The sequence below is a fragment of the Branchiostoma lanceolatum genome, chromosome 19 (genome assembly GCF_035083965.1).
Source record: "Branchiostoma lanceolatum isolate klBraLanc5 chromosome 19, klBraLanc5.hap2, whole genome shotgun sequence".
Taxonomy (NCBI): domain Eukaryota; kingdom Metazoa; phylum Chordata; class Leptocardii; order Amphioxiformes; family Branchiostomatidae; genus Branchiostoma; species Branchiostoma lanceolatum.
In genome coordinates this window covers 2,888,182-2,907,445 of record NC_089740.1, presented here as the reverse complement: position 1 = coordinate 2,907,445, position 19,264 = coordinate 2,888,182, and the positions used below count along the sequence as shown (strand labels likewise).

General features: G+C 39.6%; 1 protein-coding gene across 1 annotated transcript; it reads left to right on the top strand.

Annotated features, from left to right (window-relative positions):
* Window positions 1-2,065: 2,065 nt before the first annotated feature.
* On the top strand, window positions 2,066-17,521 carry LOC136425836 (pancreatic triacylglycerol lipase-like; the record flags this gene model as incomplete). The annotated part of the gene is made up of 11 exons (XM_066414774.1): window positions 2,066-2,251; window positions 3,154-3,279; window positions 3,774-3,876; window positions 4,964-5,080; window positions 5,348-5,464; window positions 5,933-6,032; window positions 6,617-6,747; window positions 7,365-7,524; window positions 8,124-8,209; window positions 16,955-17,134; window positions 17,403-17,521. Coding segments are annotated over 11 exons (1,425 nt in total), but the record flags the coding sequence as incomplete, so codon positions are not given.
* Window positions 17,522-19,264: the final 1,743 nt, after the last annotated feature.

Sequence of the window (19,264 nt, the reverse complement as noted above, 5' to 3'; positions counted from 1 at the left end):
TCATGCATTCCTGACACAGCATACTGTTACATACATATTGTATTCTACAGCGTTAGCATGTACATTATTCTATAGACTATTTTATTTTTAGTCATTGATTAGATCTCTATATCTGTAAACAATTAGCAATAGCTCAATTCTCATGTACGTAAGTTGCCATACATTGTACCAGCTACAATTGTCGCGCAGTAAACTTCTTCTTCTGTCAAACAAAGTTCCGTCAGGCTTGATGAAACATAAGATGTAATAACGTTATCACTGCATCCGTACAGACTCTACCAGTGCTTCTTGCTTATTACATGCAATGGAGCAGGGCACACTGGTGTGTCGATACAGGAACTAAGGCATGAAGGTCACACAAACAAAAGGGCTCTGACACGAAACTCGACCTTGAACTCGCTGGTGCCAAGGCAACGGACCACCCTGTACATTGACCACGTTTCTGTGGCGCCTTCAATGCAAGTCCTGTTTAACCAGTCAGATTATTGAATGGTATAATGACTTGGTTGGGGCCAACTTTTAAAACTAAGACATGCACGTCCCGTCAAGGCAAACCGTTTTATAACCTCGAGATGACCATTACTGGTCAGTTATGATGATTAGCAATTTGTGGACTATCTTTTTTTTTCAATTGGTTTCAGATATTCGGTAGTTGGTACGTCCACCAATTGTTTTTCTTGTTGCAATACACAGTGTATATATGTCAACATGTCCATAATGCAAGTGAGCTTTCCAGCAGTTTGATTTTTTTAAAATTCTTTCTAACCTTTTGTATCATGGGTCAATGCCGCAAGCAAAATTGTGTTGGAGTTAAACCTGCTCCACAGCGCCGTCTTTCGGTACAAATTGGTAGCGCATAGATGCGTTTTATCAACGATTTGTGTACGTGTACCAACATAACAGTTGCCATCTTATACTATATTTTGATGCAATCCCTAATCAGAGATTTGTGTTTAGGTTGTGTACGCTGACACGATGGCATCTTCGTGTACATCTGGTTTCTGGTGGCCGGGGCTGGTACTGGTCGTGACTACTGTAAAAGTAACTGCGCAAGGTAAGGTTATACTTACATACTTTACTTTGGTCGACCTTATAAGGTTATACTACATGTTTTATTTTCTAGATATCATTTTGAGAGATAAAGAAGGTCGTGTCATCATTGTAGACGTGTTGTCATTGTTATATTTCACTACATACGGTGGACAAAGTGAAACATTGTTTTCCCTGATATTTCTTTTTCTTCTGTAAAAATCTTCAAATCTCCTTATTCTTCTGTCAAATCTTCTAATCGATTCAAATCTGTTGTGATTGGGCCATGTGCCAAGCGACCTGAACTTAGGCAAAAACATAGGTGCTTTTCTCTTTCTTTCATTTTTCATGAATATGGCATGCCTTTTAGCCAACAATTTATTTAAAAAAGGTATCAGATGTATAAAGAAAAGTAGAAGTTTTCTTTATTCATCTTCAACATGCATTTTAGCTAAAAATGTATATTTTTGGCATCCTATGACCTGGTATTACAATCAATTTGGTATTTGAATGTCTTGGACATATGACTTCATGAATTAGGAAGACATCAACAGTTTTGTTTGATATGTAAATCTAAAACGACTAACTGTGGCCATTTTGTGCCAGTTTTTGTGCCATAAATGTATATCTTTTTGTTTTCTATGCCCTAATATTACACCCGGATGACCTGAAATTTCAAATGTTGCCATTCTCGTTAGATGATTTTTTTTTCCATATACCCTGCTTTATGGGCTTTATGTCAAAACGTATATTGGCTGACAGCAATGTAACATCGAGCACGAATTTGTAATAAACTTATAAACATATGTAACATCTCTAGTTACCATGTTGCGATGTTGCTGTAGAAGCTTTGCCCCCTCTTGCCCTGGTTTTCGCTGTAGTAACCTGTCTAACGATATTTTGTCATTTCTTATGTGCGGAAGGCCTTGAGGTATGTTACAACGGCCTCGGATGCTTCTCCAACGCCGCGCCTTTCTTTAGTGCACAGCGCCCTCTATCGCTCCTACCGCAAAGTCCAGCAAGTGTGGGAACGACTTTCGGGCTCTTCACCCGAGATAACCCAACGACAGAAGAGAGGGAGACACTGCTGGCTGAAAGGGACGATCTTCTGGAAAATTCCACCTTTAACGAAGGGAGACAGACGAAATTCATCATACACGGTTTCCAGAGCAACGGGCACGGGTCGTGGGTCTACAACTTGACAAATGAACTTCTTATAGAGGTGAGGACATTCTGAAGCTACGAATTGGAAGTCACTGAAGCGGTGCTTTAGGCAGTATATTATAATTGTCTCACATGCAAAACTTCTATATTGAATGTTCATTCACTGAATTATTTTTTATTAATTGACGCCCAGGGGCAACTGTGTGTTTGTGTCTGTGTCGGTGTGTATGTGTGTGTGTGTGTGTGTCTGTGTGTGTGTGTGCATGTGTTTGTGTATGTGTGAATGTGTGTCTGTATGTATGTGTGTGTATGTGTGTGTGCGTGTATGTTTGTATGTGTGTGTGTGTGTGTGCATGTGTTTGTGTGTATTTGTGTGTGTGTGTGTGTGTATTTGTGTGTGTGTATGTCTGTGTGTGTGTGTGTGCATGTGTTTGTGTGTGTGTATGTGTGAATGTGTGTCTGTATGTGTGTTTGTGTGTGTGTGTCTGTGTGTATGTGTGTGTGTGTCTGTGTGTGTGTGTGCATGTGTTTGTGTATGTGTGAATGTGTGTCTGTATGTGTGTGTATGTGTGTGTGCGTGTATGTGTGTATGTGTGTGTGTGTGTGTATGTTTGTGTGTGTGTGTGTGCATGTGTTTGTATGTGTGAATGTGTGTCTGTATGTGTGTTTGTGTGTGTGTGTGTGTTCGTGCGTGTGCGTGTATGTATGTATGTATGTGTGCGTGCTTTTCAACTACAGGCAAACAATATGGATTAATGAGTGCAGTCCACCATCTCCAACTGCACTGTTTCGTATGCGTTTTGTCAGTTATTGTATTAGGCTGGAACGAGCAAGTCACTTGTACTAAGAATTGATAAAAATACACGTAATTTGTCAAAGATTTCCATTGATTATTATTGCAATAGTCAACCGAAAGGATGAAAAACGAAGAGATTTTATGTTTCCTGTTTTTCGGACCAGGGTGATTATAACGTGATCGTGGTTGACTGGAAGGACGGAGCCAGCCGGTCCTACACACAGGCGGCCGCCAACACCCGCGTCGTGGCCGCCGAGACTGAGAGACTTATCCGGTACCTCAACAACCGGGTAAGCACATGGAATACTAGAACTATATAAAGAACATTCTATCTTATTCTAATCTATTTCAATATGTTCTAGTCTTTTTCATTGTAGTGTTATTTCATTTTAATTCATTGTATTCTATTCTATTCTTTCTATTCTATTTTCTTTATTTTATTGTATTCTATTTTATAATGTTCTAGTCTTTTATAATTGTAGTCTTTTTTGTTCTATTCTATTCTATTTCATTACACTCTATTCGATTCCATTCTATTCTACTCTATTTTATTCTATTCTATTCTATCCTATTGCAAAAAATAGAATAATTGCAGATATGTCTTAATATACTATGCATATCATAACGGTCTCAAAGTTTATTTGAATAATCAGCAAATCATGTTTATGCTATTGTGTCGTTAAGCCAAATTCTAGTGAATGACAACATGCACATCGTGTCCAAAATTATTTAAGAAAAATATAATTGTTGAAAAAAAGGCATGTTTGTTCCCTATGATATGCAGACACGAGCGGACTGGACCCAGATGCACATTATCGGGCACAGTTTGGGCGCGCACACCGCCGGGTACGTGGGACATAGTCTGGGCAGTCTGGGCAGGATCACAGGTAACTACATGTACATATATGTCACACATTGTCCTTGGTACATGGGCTGATTAGTCTGGGTCAGAATCACAGGTAACTACATGTACATAATGTCATACATGGTACGTGGGACATAGACTGGGCAGTCTGGGCAGGATCACAGGTAACTACATGTACATATATGTCATACATGGTACGTGGGACATGTACTGGGCAGTCTGGGCAGGATAACAGGTAACTACATGTACATATATGTCATACATGGTACGTGGGACATGTACTGGGCAGTCTGGGCAGGATAACAGGTAACTACATGTACATATATGTGATACATGTTACGTGGGACATGGACTGGGCAGTCTTGCCTGAATCACAGGTAACTACATGTACATATTTGTCATACATGGTACGTGGGACATGGACTGGGCAGGATCACAGGTAACTGCATGTATATATATATATGTCCTGCATGGTGCGTGGGACATGGACTGGGCAGGATCCATGCATGACAGGGTAATCATATGTCATGCATGGAACGTGGGACATGGGCTGGGCAGGATCAAATATAACTACATGTACATATATGCCATGCATGGTACGTGGGACATAGACTGGGCAGTCTGTGCAGGATCACAGGTATCTACATGTACATATCACTGCATGAAAAGTGGGATTTACCAATGGTGGTAAAGTCTGGTAATGTTTGCATATTGGTAATAAAATTAAACATTACCAGACTTTACCAGCATTTACCACCATTGGTAAATCCCATGACTGGCCTGTGCTCCGCTTTAAAGACATCTGTAAACGTGACATGAAGGCAGGAAACATGAATCCATCAAAACTGGAAGAGGCTGCTGCAGACCGTACCAGTTGGAGAGCAGCTGTCAAAGCAAGTAATCACACAACTTGGTTGCTAAGTTGGCGGTTCATTCAAAGTCACGAAGCGACATACATACATTTTCTTTATTAAGATTGTGTCCAGACACTAACAATATATCTAGTTTGAATTGTGTACCGGCAAGCTATACTTTATAGGAGAGCGGTACAGCTATTAGCGTACTATTTGCACCCTATTCATCTATCTCTGAAATAAAATCCCCACTAGGCCTGGATCCCGCGGAGCCGCTGTTTGAGCACACGGACCCGTTAGTGAGAATCGACCCAACAGACGCAGCGTTTGTGGACATAATCCATACAGATGGCTCCAGTATTCTCACTGTAGGTGGGTCTGTCAGTAAAATTTATAAATATAGCTTCAAACGTTACATAATTTAATATTTATCATTTTACTTAGAAGGAGGTAATTCATGGTAGCATTATCTTTTAATTTTTAATCAAATGTTTTCTACTTGTCAAAACTCAAAACGGTCGATTTTGAATTAAATCATTAAGCATCGCTTTTAAGTACATACACTATTTAACGCATTAAACCCCCGACAAGAAAAAAAGTGCTGAGTTGACAATTTCGTTTTTTTATTGTTCCCGGCAGGCTTTGGGCTTGACCAGCCGGTGGGTGACGTCGACTTTTACCCAGAAGGCGGTGCGCGTCAGCCCGGTTGTGGCACGGAGAGCATCCCGTCTAAGATATTCTCGGACGGGTTTCAGGGTGAGAGACTGTGCTGTGATCTTGTAATCGTTTAGGTGCCTTCCTAAGTCACCAGCACCGATCTACATTACATTCAATTTGACAGAGTAATATACAAAAGCTGTATAATTCATTCCTTCAATCAGAGATTTGAGTGAGAAGCTGATATTACGTTTCATGTGGTTATCTTTGATGTCATGATAAAATTATTTTTTTCTTTTTTTCGTTAGCCTTGACACATAAAGCGTGGGTATGAATAAAGACACAGACACAGAGTTATATAAAGGTAGAGTGTAAGGTTTGCGTTAGTCAGCATTTTACGTAGACACAGAGCACTTTGGTCATTTTTTTTTTACATTTCTAAAATATTTTTTGCAACATCAAAAACAACACATGATGATGCCACATTAAGCAAGACACTTTGGTCAAGGTTCAACCATAAATGAACAATAGGAAGTCCTCAGTTACTTATTTTTCCCCCTGATGTAGCGGCTAAGAGGGCCCTCAGCTGCAGCCACAGCAGAGCCATAGAACTGTTTACCGAGTCCATCAACTCACCGTGCCAGTTCACGGCACACCCCTGCTCCAGGTGAGGATGGCACCGCCCTTTTTCATCACTGCTTATTTTTAATGCTTGTTAAAGCTTGATTTCCCTACCTGCTAAAGTGGTTGCTGCGTAGAGCGTAAACCAGTTTAAAACTACTCTAGACAAACGCTGGAGAGGGCGCTGGTACGAAGTATGAAGAAGACAAGATCAGGACACAACAGGCAGACGCCTTCTATCCTGCATGTGGTATCAAGGTAAAGGTGGCACCTGCCTACTGTCGAAGCTAGCCATTTTAACATATGTACCCTAACGTAGCAAGGGCGCGTCAATTGCCACTCATACGATCGTATGCTTTCGCGGTTAAAGAGATTCATTTTATAACTTGATAATCATCGTGCATATGGCACATTTAATAACTCTAGTGAGCAGATTTGGCTTCTCGCTTTTGTAATATAATTTTTTAGAAGGTTTGTCCAAGAGGATGAGTGTGAATTCGTCCATAATATTTAATATAGGTATATGGACAAATCCACATTTTATATGTTCGTGTACAAACCTTTCATGACAAAAGCTACCTTCTAATAATTCTTCTATACAAATATACAAATGTCTTTATCTGTGTTCAGTTGGGACGTCTACGAGGCTGGAGACTGCAGTGACTGTGCCGGCAGATGTTCTGTCATGGGGTTCCACGCAGACAAACATGGCGGCAGGGGGGCACTTTACCTCAACACCAACGACAAAGACCCCTTCTGCCGTAAACACCTTTCCTTCGATTATGAATGATTTTCATTGTATCTTATCATGAGATTTTGATCATAAACATAAGCATAGTAGTCAGATCTCGCAACAAAACGAAAAAAAAAATCTGAGTGCAAAATCCATTTGACATTTTTCCTGCCTCTACTTTGTTGCTTACAGTGATGACGACATTGTTGTGGTGTGGAACTTAATGTCGTGAGTTTAAAAATGCAGAAAAGTATAAATCTGCCAAAAGTTTGTAAAAATATTTTTCATGACGTTTTGTGTGCTGGGATTACAGTGATATATCAGTCATCTACAACTAACCTGTTATCAGACAAACAGAATAGGAAAAAAAATCAGAACAACGGCATGTCCAGAACCCGAGATATCAAAACTGAAAGGTCCACTGCAGAACCGTAGCGAGTCGCTAAGGGACTAAAAATCTACTCAGTTCGAGGTCTCATCAAGACCTACTTACATACCAAATATCAAGACAATCCATTTATCCACATAAAACGTTTAACATACAAACGCTACCGTAAATATAATCTTCCTTGCGAAGGTAATAATGGAGAAAAACGTTTAGACGTTGTGCCGTGTAGTCTGAAGATTTGATTTTATTTGATACAGTAGCAGACATAGCCCTGCGGAACCGGAGCAGGTTCTGTGTGCAGTCTCTCACCCGTCAGAACCAGGCTGTGATAGAGGGCTGCGTCAGCGTGATGGAAACAGTCTTCGTCAACTACACCAACAACATGAAGGACAACGTCGCGGAGGAGATCTTCTGCAGGTCGGTAATGATTTTGTCCCATTTTCAATCCGGGGCCCGGCCGGGCTCCTTGCGAATACGAACAATACAATTAAAAAATGCATATCAAGAAAATACACAATATATGGTCAGGAGCAATTTTTTACGCTTTGTGTCTTTTTTTTTGTCTTTCGTATCATATTTTTGGGCCAACAAGCTGCCCGGCCGGGCCCCGCTTTGGAAATGGGTCCAAAGTATAACAGGGCACCTAAAAGAAACCTAAAAGCTGTTTTGAAGTATATAAGAATCTATTGCAATTAATCTAAAAAGATTATCCATGTTTTCGCCTGTGTCTCTCTCAAAAGGCCTGATATCACCTATGTTTTAAGTAAATATCGATTTGAATTAGTGGTGAACCGACAATGCAGTCATTGTCAAAAATTCAATAGCTGAATAACTATTTAAATGGTTGACCATTGGGGCTTAAACTGTCATTTGATATGTACTTGAAACAACCTACCTTAATGAATACCTCTCCTTTGTTTCAGTAACAAAACTTTAGGAATTTAAGTTTGAAAATACATAATTGATGCAACAATTCTTATCTAAAAATTGTGTTGTTTTCTGCTTCCCCTGTGCAGTGAGTACAAGACGTTCTTGGAATGTGTCACGGCAGTTTTGGACACAGTCCAGCCTTGTAAAGACACATCCGTGAGAACCGTCATTGGTAAGTCACATACAAATTGCTTGTTTGCTTCGCATGGCCGTGAAGCGTAACTTCCTAGAAAGCACATACTGCGTATGGGCAAGACTGTAAGGTTGAATTACTCACACTGAGAAGGACTTCACACTCTTATGGATAAGTGCGATTGGTCCTTTAATGTGCTATATGTGTTGATCTCCTTGAACACGGTCATTTTTATCTAGGTCGACCGTTTCCCAAGCTAAGACATTATTATTAATCTACTTTACAATTGAAATTTGTACTGTCGATTTTTTTAATTCTCATAGTGATGAATGTATTAAGCGACCGTAAAAGAAAATAGCGCAGTATTAAGTGTAGTATAAATGAAATGTATATTTACTGTTATTACCCGTATATAATCGAAATGTCAAAGTCAGAAATTCTGTCCCTACAATTCTTTTAAACACACTGTCGCATATAAGTATAATTGATCTTAAATATCAGTATGGAGTTAAATAACGGAATCAATCAATCAATCGTATTCCCAGTTTTACTCAATGCGCACGTCGCGCGCTCTACAAAACTGTGATATTCTTAATGAAATAAACCAATCACTTGAATTTTAGTGCTGAATTTATAACGCTGATGGTGAAATGGTACCGCTGTTCTCTTCTAGGTTCAGCCTACACAAACTACTCCCTCACGGCGAACTATGAATGTGACGTTCGGGACAGGGGTTACCGGGGTGGCCAACCCTCCTCTCTGAGACAGACGCGTCTCAGTCTATGGGTGAACATGACTGCTGTTGCACTATGCCTCGTCTTAGTCATGAGGCAGGGGCATTAATAGACGTAGACGTTGAGGCAGTCAAGTGATTCTAATGCAATGAGTGTTTGTAACTGAGGCAGTCCCATAGCTTTTTTGAGGCCCTAGGGGCAGTGGGTTGTTATCCATGTCACTGTGTCTAGGGCACGGTAAAATAGATTAGAACATTTTAAAAATAAATCAAGAAACTTGATTAACTCTTTGATGAGTCAGACGTTTTATATATCATCCCCTATCTTTCATTGATGACTGAGAATAAGAAGTCCATAGTCTTTTCGAGGCCCTAGGTGCAGTGGGCTGTTATCCATTGGGTCTAGGACACGGTGAAAGGGTCTAGAATATTTACTACAAAAAAACCAAACAACAGGATCTGTGATGAGCCAAACGTTTTATACCCTTTCTTTAATTGATGACTGAGAATTAGTCCGAAGAAGCTGGTGTGTTACGCCGGCGGCTATACCGGCTATATAGATACAGATACAGAAGACAAATGTGTACTTCATCATATACATAACACTTGTCTTAAGACTCATTCTCAGGCACTGATGAAACATAAGTGATGCTATCGGAAACGTCTGTCTCTTAAGAAAATATACAGTGTTTTTGTAATAGCTCTTTAACCAATAAGTGAACCTGACATTCGTTTTAGATGCTGAAAATGCTACTCAAATAAACGTTCTATTCGCTTTTTTTTCCATGTCGTTATCCGTATACATACAACATAACCATTTGCACTAAGATAACTAAATTCATTTTCGGTTGAAGGGCTTGTGTGAGAACAATGGAGTAGTTGCGCCGTGTGATATTGGAGACTTTGTGTACAAAGATAAGAACAAAGTGATATTGTATCAATGTCTTATTTGTACATTTGTGTTTCCGGCGCCAAATTGAATTGAAAAATTATTTTGTGAAAGTTTTCAGCGATTATGCAAAGTGTTGGCCTTAAAGGGGACCATAGTTAATACTATTTTATACATAATCACCTTGCTGAAATATCTGTTTTTAATTAACACTTTTATCTTATACAGTTTTAAAGCAATTGATTATTAAGGAAAAGAAACCTTTGTTAGTAGACTACACGTAAAATAATTTATCTGGACGATGGTTAATATAATTGCTTTTTGTACAAATGTTTGCCATAAATTGTGATGTAAAAATTAAAATGTAAGCAAAGCTATATACTTCTAATCCAGGAAAATACGTCACACATTTTTCACCAAGCTGAATAACACACTAGTAATGTCCACTCGTGCTCGTATGTGTTTTTGCTTACACCTCTTTTCCACCATAGGCTGCGACCGCTGAGTGACCCTAAATTTGACAGATCGCTCAACATTTGTTTGTTTGAACCTTTGTTTATTCATGATAAGCTCAAGTCGGCACGCAGGCCGCTTTTCATTGAGGCCATGAGAAAATACATCATATAGATGAAGAACAACCATTTACGTTCAACTGTTCATTACACGTGTGTGTATTTGCATTGTACTTACCATCTCCGCATAGATGTAGTTATGTGGCTAGGTCTTGTCCTAGGAACTAAATACATGTAATCTAGTGCTGCTTACAGTACTGTACCGTAAAAAGTACTAGGTACAGGTCCAAACTACTGGATCTTGAAGTACCGGTACTGTACCGATATAGATTTGCACCAAGTACGAACTGGCTCAATTCAGAAGCGTATAATGCAAATGAGCGGTCTGGACATAGACAGGCGGAGTTTTATTGACTCTCGGCTAGGTGTCAATTACTATGCTAATCCCCACAGCACACACAGTCAGCCCTGAGCTAGACCTCCCATTATGTTCAACAAATCTCCCTATAAGTCGAATTCAGACTATTAAGTCTTTCCCCAACAGGGCTCACTAAAGCCAGTACTGAGCTAACGTTAATCCTACCTTTATGTTTGAAACACACGTCCGCTAATTGTGGTATTCAGTCTCCCTATAAGTTGAGTTTCTTCAACAGGGCTCACTGAATCCAATCCTGAGCTAGACCTACCGTTATGTTTGAAACACACGTCCGCTAATTGTGGTATTCAGTCTCCCTATAAGTTGAGTTTCTTCAACAGGGCTCACTGAATCCAATCCTGAGCTACACCTACCGTTATGTTTGAAACACACGTCCGCTAATTGTGATATTCAGTCTCCCTATAAGTTGAGTTTCCTCAACAGGGTTCACTGAATCCAACCCTGACCTACCGTTATGTTTGAAACACACGTCCACTAATTGTGGTATTCAGTCTCCCTATAAGTTAAATTTCCCCAACAGGGTTTACTGAATCCAATCCTGAGCTAGACCTACCGTTATGTTTGAAACACACGTCCGCTAATTGTGGTATCCAGTCTCTCTATAAGTTAAGTTTCCCCAACAGGGTTCACTGAATCCAATCCTGAGCTAGACCTACCGTTATGTTTGAAACACACGTCCGCTAATTGTGGTATTCAGTCTCCCTATAAGTTAGGTTCAGACTATGAAAGTCTTTCCCAAACAGGGCTCACTGAAGCCGACCCTGAGCTAATCCTAGCTAGAACTTTGGCAACACAAATGTCATGGTTGACGTTGATTCCTGCCATGGGGCTAGAACTATCCGCGTGTGTGGCCAACACCGCTTCCCACGCTAAAGTGACCACTCTGAGACAGATGGCCCGTGATATCTACGTCACAGGAAAGGACGTCACAGGAAAGGAGAGCGCTGATCGGCTTCACTATTGAAAGGAAATTCCGTCACCGAACTGTGAAGGAAGACCATTGTGTAGCTCTCTAATGAACGCATGTGAATACAGGAGACCACTTCACTAATCTTTAAGCATCCACTGTTCCCAAATATGCCAGCTAGAGAAGCTTCTGAATTGTAGCGCACTTCGTAACAATTGATTCAAGGATACAAAGCATTGGTATTTGGTGTCTTTGGTCTAGAGTCAAGCTACCACACGGTTATTTGCTAGCGCCAAGGTGCCAATAGCATTCCGCACAGCGGGGAGCCGCAGAAACTGCGGTTTTCCATAATACGCTTCTGAATTGGCTCAGTTCGTAATGCGCTTATTTTGTGAATGATCTCCTGACCTCATGGAACAACAAACGTGATCAAAGTGACACCTTAGAACAGCGTAACTAATATGCAACAGATCATTCAGGCATGCAACAGATCATTCAGGCAGGCCGGGAGTTTTGATAGCAAGGCAAGTGGAGTTTGGCGGTAGGAAACCTAGTTATGTTCTTTGAATAAAAATACCGACAAGTTGACAACAGTTTATTGATGTTTCTGTCATTATTGAAAAAGTTCAGAAGAACACATGTTAATTTTTCAAATTGTTCAGGTACAGGTAAAGGTCCGGATCTATACCTAAACCTCTGTACCAGTACTTGTACCTGTACCTGATGTTACGTTTAGGTACGCAGCACTTGTACTTACCATTTCCGCATAGATGTAGTTATGTGGCTAGGTCTTGTCGTAGGAACGAAAAACACGTAGTCAGATTCTGGGCCCCTGGCGGCTTTCCTAGCTACTGCTGCGGAACTTCTTTTTTTCTGTGAATCTTACTACATGTATTTCGTTCCTAGGACAGGACCTAGTCACAAACCGAATGTCATGACAATCCATCCATACATATTATCTCTAGTTGTGCTGTTCAACAACATACAAGCTTGCGTGCAAACAAACTTTATCAAAAACAACTTTTTGGCGAATGTAAAAATGGTTCTGTACCATTTCTAGATTATCTTTATCTTTCTTTGTATAATATGGATCACATATTGCTGCAGTATATTCCTGGTTTGGTCTCACTAATAAAGTGTATGCAAGTGACTTTCATTTGTTGGATATGCCCACAAATTACGTTTGATAACTCCAAATGTCTGTTTTGCCTTAGTTGTTATATTGTTAAAATGGACACCCCACGTTCGGTAAGTTGTCAATGTAATACCCATATATGTTTGTTTTTTGTAGTTGCTAAAGTCTGACCGCAAAACTGGTAGTTACTAGTAATGACATTTTTTTTGTGCACAATGTAGCATTTTTCGCGATTAAACTGCATTGGCTGTTTGCTTTGTCATTCCCCAAGTGCATTCAGATCTTCTTGCAAAAGTTTAGATGTGCAGACAGGTCTACATATAACAGAGAGTCGTCGGCAAATAACCTCACGATTGAATCAAGCCAATCTGGACGTCGTTTATGCACATTTTGAGGAACCAATATGGGATTTGGTCTGGTCCGGATGCTTTAGAGGGATTGAGGCCTTTGAGCATTTGTTCTACACCATCAGTGGAAACTTTAATATGCTCCGTGTGAGGGGATACGGGGCTGTCCGAGAGATGGTATATTTGTTCATTTGATACTGATGTCAAGTTTTAAAACCGCTTTAAACACCACGTTACATTAACGTTATGCATATATCCAATTTTTTTAGATTATAGATATGTAACGTTGAATCTTATCAGATGACATATTTTTACCATTTTTTATAAAAGCGGAAGACAAAAAATGACAATTTGGGTAGAAATATCAACTGTAAAAGTAAAGTATCCTTCAAAAGGTTCAAACTAGTAAAACAGTGATAAAAATTGTTCTTTTTATGCCTTAACTGGTTATTTTCTTTTACAAAAGCGGGTGCGTTCTCCTCCGTACCGTCCTTAATGTCGGTATCTTTTTGGTGTAGCCGCCTTCTTCATCGGTGACGTCACCTTCATAAACAAGGTCAGATTAAAGACAATCTTTCTTAATCATAACATCATCAAAACCACGTCTCCGAAAGCGTTCGTGGGCCTCAACAGCTTGTATAATATAGCCTTGAAAGGAAATCAACTGAAGTTGGTTCATTTTGATACTCTCTCCCTAATCCGCAACAGCACAACAGTGGCGCGATTACAGATAAATCTCGAGAATAACCAGATCAGCGCGGTATTGGAAACGGGTTGGAAAAAGATCGCTGACACAGGAGTCACCCTCCGTCTGAATAGCAACCCTTTTGACTGTGACGGTAGAATGAGTTGGCTGATTTGCAACGCCACAACCTCGGCCCTTGACGACATCTTCCAGGCTGGCCATCTCCAATGCATGTCCTCTGTCTGAACTGGCCGGCTGTGACTTCCAATCGCTTCGCACCGACTTCTTCTGCTCATGAACAGAACTGGCTACCACATCCCCCATGTCAAAGACCTCCTAATCTACAATTGCAGAACCCACCTCGCTCCCGGCTGAGTCATCTGGGACGACAAATTCTGCCCTGACACAGCGAGCGAGGATAACAACACTTGGTTCTACGGTCAGTACCCATGGCCTCGTTTGGAGAAGAATCTTGATGACGGACAGCAAGCTGGTATGAACTATCTGTACATACCTGTCGGACTTACTGTCATTGGAATAGTTTTACTTGGTGGGATGGCAGGCGCGGCGATGATATACAACCAATATGTCTCAAAGAGAAGACAACATCCTGTCCTCGGACATCACGGCGTCATCATCAGTTATCACCAAATCAGTAATCAGATGTACCAACACTCCGGAACTAATACAGGGTACGGTAGGGACAAGGAGGAGACAGAAGACGAAACTGAGGAGGATTCAGCAAGACATAATCCGGTCCACAAACGACACGGAGTCACCATTAACACATCTGAACTGATTTCGAATCGGCTATACAAATCCTCCAGATCTGCTATCAACAACGCTAATAAGGACACAGAAACGGCAGTAGAGACTGAGCTGACACCTTCGAGCCGTACAGCAGTGTTGATTTGGACGACATCCGCGACGAACAAAGGAATGTGGCATCTGATGGTATTTGTTTGTCACATAGCAACCCAGCTGTCCAAGACGAATATGACATGAAACCATACTGCATAACACCTTTAGACCAAATTGACGATTTCTTATCTGTTTTTGCTCTACAATAGCAAGTCGAAATATAATCTAGCATGGATGCTAGAGAGCACAGACAAGAACATAAACATCTAAAAATCAACTCTATCTTATCAAAATATAGCCTGGCAAGAATCTAGCATGAATGCTAGAGAACACAGACATGAATAACAATAACATCAGGGTAGCACTGTCAGGAGATGAGATTTCGGACAGAATTGATAAAACGGGAAACTGTTGAAAAAATTGCTTATTTGAATTCAACAATTCCCACGTAGTAAAAGTTCAAACGGATAACAACTCACAAACGAGAAAAACATGTAAAAGACAAAAAAGACAGGCAATTATATACCCAGCACAGACCTGATGTATATGCATGTGCTATTTAGAGCTCTGCTAATGTATACAGAAAAGTCAGTACTATGTTTCTAAACCACACATATGACATATCTACGCAATTAAAGAATACATGTTAGTTCAATTTCTAAAAATGGGAACTATATGGATTCGGTTTCAATCAAGAAATGAGTTGTTTGATCAATATCTTTTCACTGTTAGTTGCTGTTTAGAACTAGAAAGTAAGGAGATATTGTTACAATTTGAAAGAATATTTATTTACTCTAAGTTGCTGTTGAAAATATTATAAGGTAACACTAACTGCCTTTGGGACCACTTTCGTTTACATTTATTTTTTCATGATAATTTTTAAATGGCTATATTTGTATTTGTTACTGTGAGTAAAGTGCACCTTTTTAAACGCTGTACAGTCTTTGTGCAAAATAAAGAACCAGCTGCACCCGTACAAACGTCCATTTGTCATAACGATTGTAGATTATGGTACTTTTACCTGCCAAAGTAAAACTAGACTCATGCAAACTAACATGTTAGCTCCTGCAGTAAGGGTAGTCAATACTTATATGGTACTCAATAGTAACTTGGGGATATCCAGATAGCAAATTCAAAACACCATCAGTGATTTTCTGTTCTTGGAAATTAACACATTTGAACTACAGTCTCTACCTACCATGCGCAGCCATTGGTCAGTATGTAGAGTGAAGTCAACACCATACCGTAAAGTACACCACGGAGCAATTCAGCAAGAGTAATATATATCAAAACTTTGATGCAAACACCGGTGCTACATGTATGTTTTACATCTTGTTCTCCTACTAATAACATTAAGAAATCTTGAAATATGATTTAATGATATATCACTTGCAAGATTCACACCAGATGGCTTCCAATACGGATGCTTATCTATGTATTCATATTTCTTTGCGATCCTTTTGCAGTTTTTTTCTGAATGTAATAGGTCATGAATATTAAATTTTGGACACAAAAATCCGTTGTTTGTGTATAATCGTGGTCTGCTACGAATACAATCTATGATGTAAAGTTGCGATTTGGTCAACTTTTCTTCAATCTTTAAACTGTGTACTTATCTTGATACGTATTAGATAGTATAAAAATATAAATACAAAAGAATAGAATAGAATACAACAGGTTTGAGAGATGACTGTCACTTCCTTGACGGACATTATTATTCTCCGGTTAAACGTCTGACATTACATCTCGAGACAAGATCACCGTCTGAAAAAGAACTGAAGGGGTTATGATCATTATTCTTGATTATCATGGTGAAGACTTCTTTAATTCAAAGCTCAGAACCAAGATCCTGAATCCCTACGAAATTTTAACACGCGAAACACCAAAGAAGGAATTTTGGGAAGCGTTTATGAATTATGCATTTAGGTCACATGGGCTGACGAAGAACAGAATTGGCATGTCTTCACACTTTTTATCTACCCGATTCAATTTTGTCTATAAACGTTCTGACTACAACGTAATATTATATACATCAGGACTTACCTTAAACATACACCTTTAGCCAGACGAGCACAACTCAAAATTTCATGATCGATATCATCATGCAAGAATATGTCTACAACCTCCGACCCAGAATTGTGTGGACTCCTGCAGCCAGGTGATTGACTTGTGAACACAATCAAGCTCCACAGAAATTGCTAGTTCCAGACATACCAACCACCATACTTAATCAACCTCCCACAACAAAGGTGTTTTCTTCAGTTTTTGGATGTTGTCAGCCTGTGAGTACGTGCTGTTCAACCGTACCGCCATGGAGAAAAGAAGCAGACAGTGTGTCACCATCCTGGTTCTGTTGGTTCTGAAGTTGTCCTTGCCCTGCCCAGAGGAGTGCTTCGTGCAGTACGAGAGGAAATTTGCAAAGAAGAAGGTCTGCGAGTGCCCGAGACAGCAAGACACTGGCATTGAAATACCGTGCGCTTTAAGTGGTATAACGCTAAGACCACAGCGCTCACGATTCCTTTTTATTTGCAATATTCAACAATATTCAAGAGCCTCAGTCTTTACCCAGCCTACCACGCAAACATACGCACTGAAAGTCTTTCAAACTCATTGAATTTATAAAATATTTAAACAAGTCTGAGTTTATTTTGTTTGCTTGTCTGTTGACAACAAAGTTTTGCCTAATGATAAGTTAAAGACACACAATTGAGGAAATTATGGACACAGAAACGGCAGAAGAGACTGAGCTGACACCTTACCGCACCGTACCTTTCAATGCCATCAACAACACCCTGCGTATCGACCCTTACAGCAGTGATAATTTGGACGACATCCGCGATGAATAAAAGAATGTTGCATCTGGTGGTATCTCTCTGTCACGTTATGAGCATTATACTTTAACATATTGATGCAGATCTCTTTAATTTAACACTAAAAACTATTAATGAATGAATTAATGAAAACTTTAATCGTGTTTTGCGCCATTTTACAACCAGCCCATGCGGACTTAAACATATATATATATACGGCACCGTATACGTTACATTAAGTGCATAAACAAAAGATCAGGTGTACAGAAATAAACATAAACGACTAAAAGCAGAATATGCAAAGGGTGTAATAAATAAATAAATAAATATATAACATACAAAAGGTGGATGAACATTAATGTGTATCCCGGTGACATAAAAAGACGCAAAACCTAAGTAGTGTTTATATGAAATTATGTATTCAGGTTGCACGGCGCGGGATCATGAAAGACAAAGATGGTATGTCTCACCCTTTTTAATGTACCCAACTCAATTTGTTGTCTATGAACATTCTGACCACACCACATAAACATCAGTATTCATCAAAAACACGTTTAGCAAGACGGCTGTTGACAGCTACATCGCTAAACTCGATGATCAATATATCATGTAAGAGTGTGTCTAAACTATCCAACCAAAAATAGTGTGGATTCATGCAGCCATGTGATTGACGTGTGAAAACATTTACCCTCCACAGAAATTGCTAGTTTCAGACATACCAAAGACTTAATCAACCTCCCACACAGAAGTGCTTCCGTCAGTTCTGGATTTTATCGACCTGTGCGTACGTGCTGTTCAATTGTACCGCCATGGAGAAGCAGACAGTGTGTCGCCATCCTGGTTCTGTTGCTTCTGAAGTTTTCCTTGCCCTGTCCAGAGACTGCTATGTCATCCATAAAATTTACTTGCTGTAGCCAAACGAACAATCGAATGTGGCTTCGGGTGGTATTTCTCTATAGAGTGGAAAACGAGACGTCCAAGACAAAGATATAAATCCGTACCCCACCACAGCTATTAACCAAATTGGCATCTTATATGTTATTATTTCATCCCGGTAACAGCAGTTCAAGATACGATAATAAATTCTTATGCATACTGAAGAAGGAAACTATGTAGCCAACACCCACCTATTTGAAATCTATTAATAAAGAATATTTTAAACGCTAGCCTTACTAGACAAATGAAATGCAGATTCGTTGTGGTTTAAAAGAGAAAAATTATGATTTACTTTGAAGTTCCATTATTATAAATCAAGTCTTTGTGGACCAATCACAGGCCTCCACCTCTACTGATAATGCAGCTATGACGTCATAAGCATGGGTTAATGAAGGAGAAAGCTGAGCTTTAGTGATCTGCCAATAATGCACACTTGTCAATTTTAGTGTCAATGTCTGTGATAGTTTGAATTCGCTAGATGTATAATTTATAATTACGTTAACTTCCCACTGTCCCTCCGGAATGTACTGTGACTTAACGACTGGTCAGTGATTTATGCTCACTGGGTGACTTTTTTAGTGGTCACTGATCAGACGTGATGTCACCAAAACAAGTCGGGGCGGGCCCTTTACCCTTACTTACAATTACGTATTGCTTAGATATAAATACAATACGTAATATGTATATAAAATATGAAATATAGAGGATATAAAGTAACTGAGAAAAATATATATACTGTAAAAGTTGCTGCTTTAAGTATCAGATGTTCTTGAGAAATTGAAAATAAAATGATTGCATCAGCTTCCGGTTGGACTTCTTCGGTTTTCACAAGATTGGTTACTG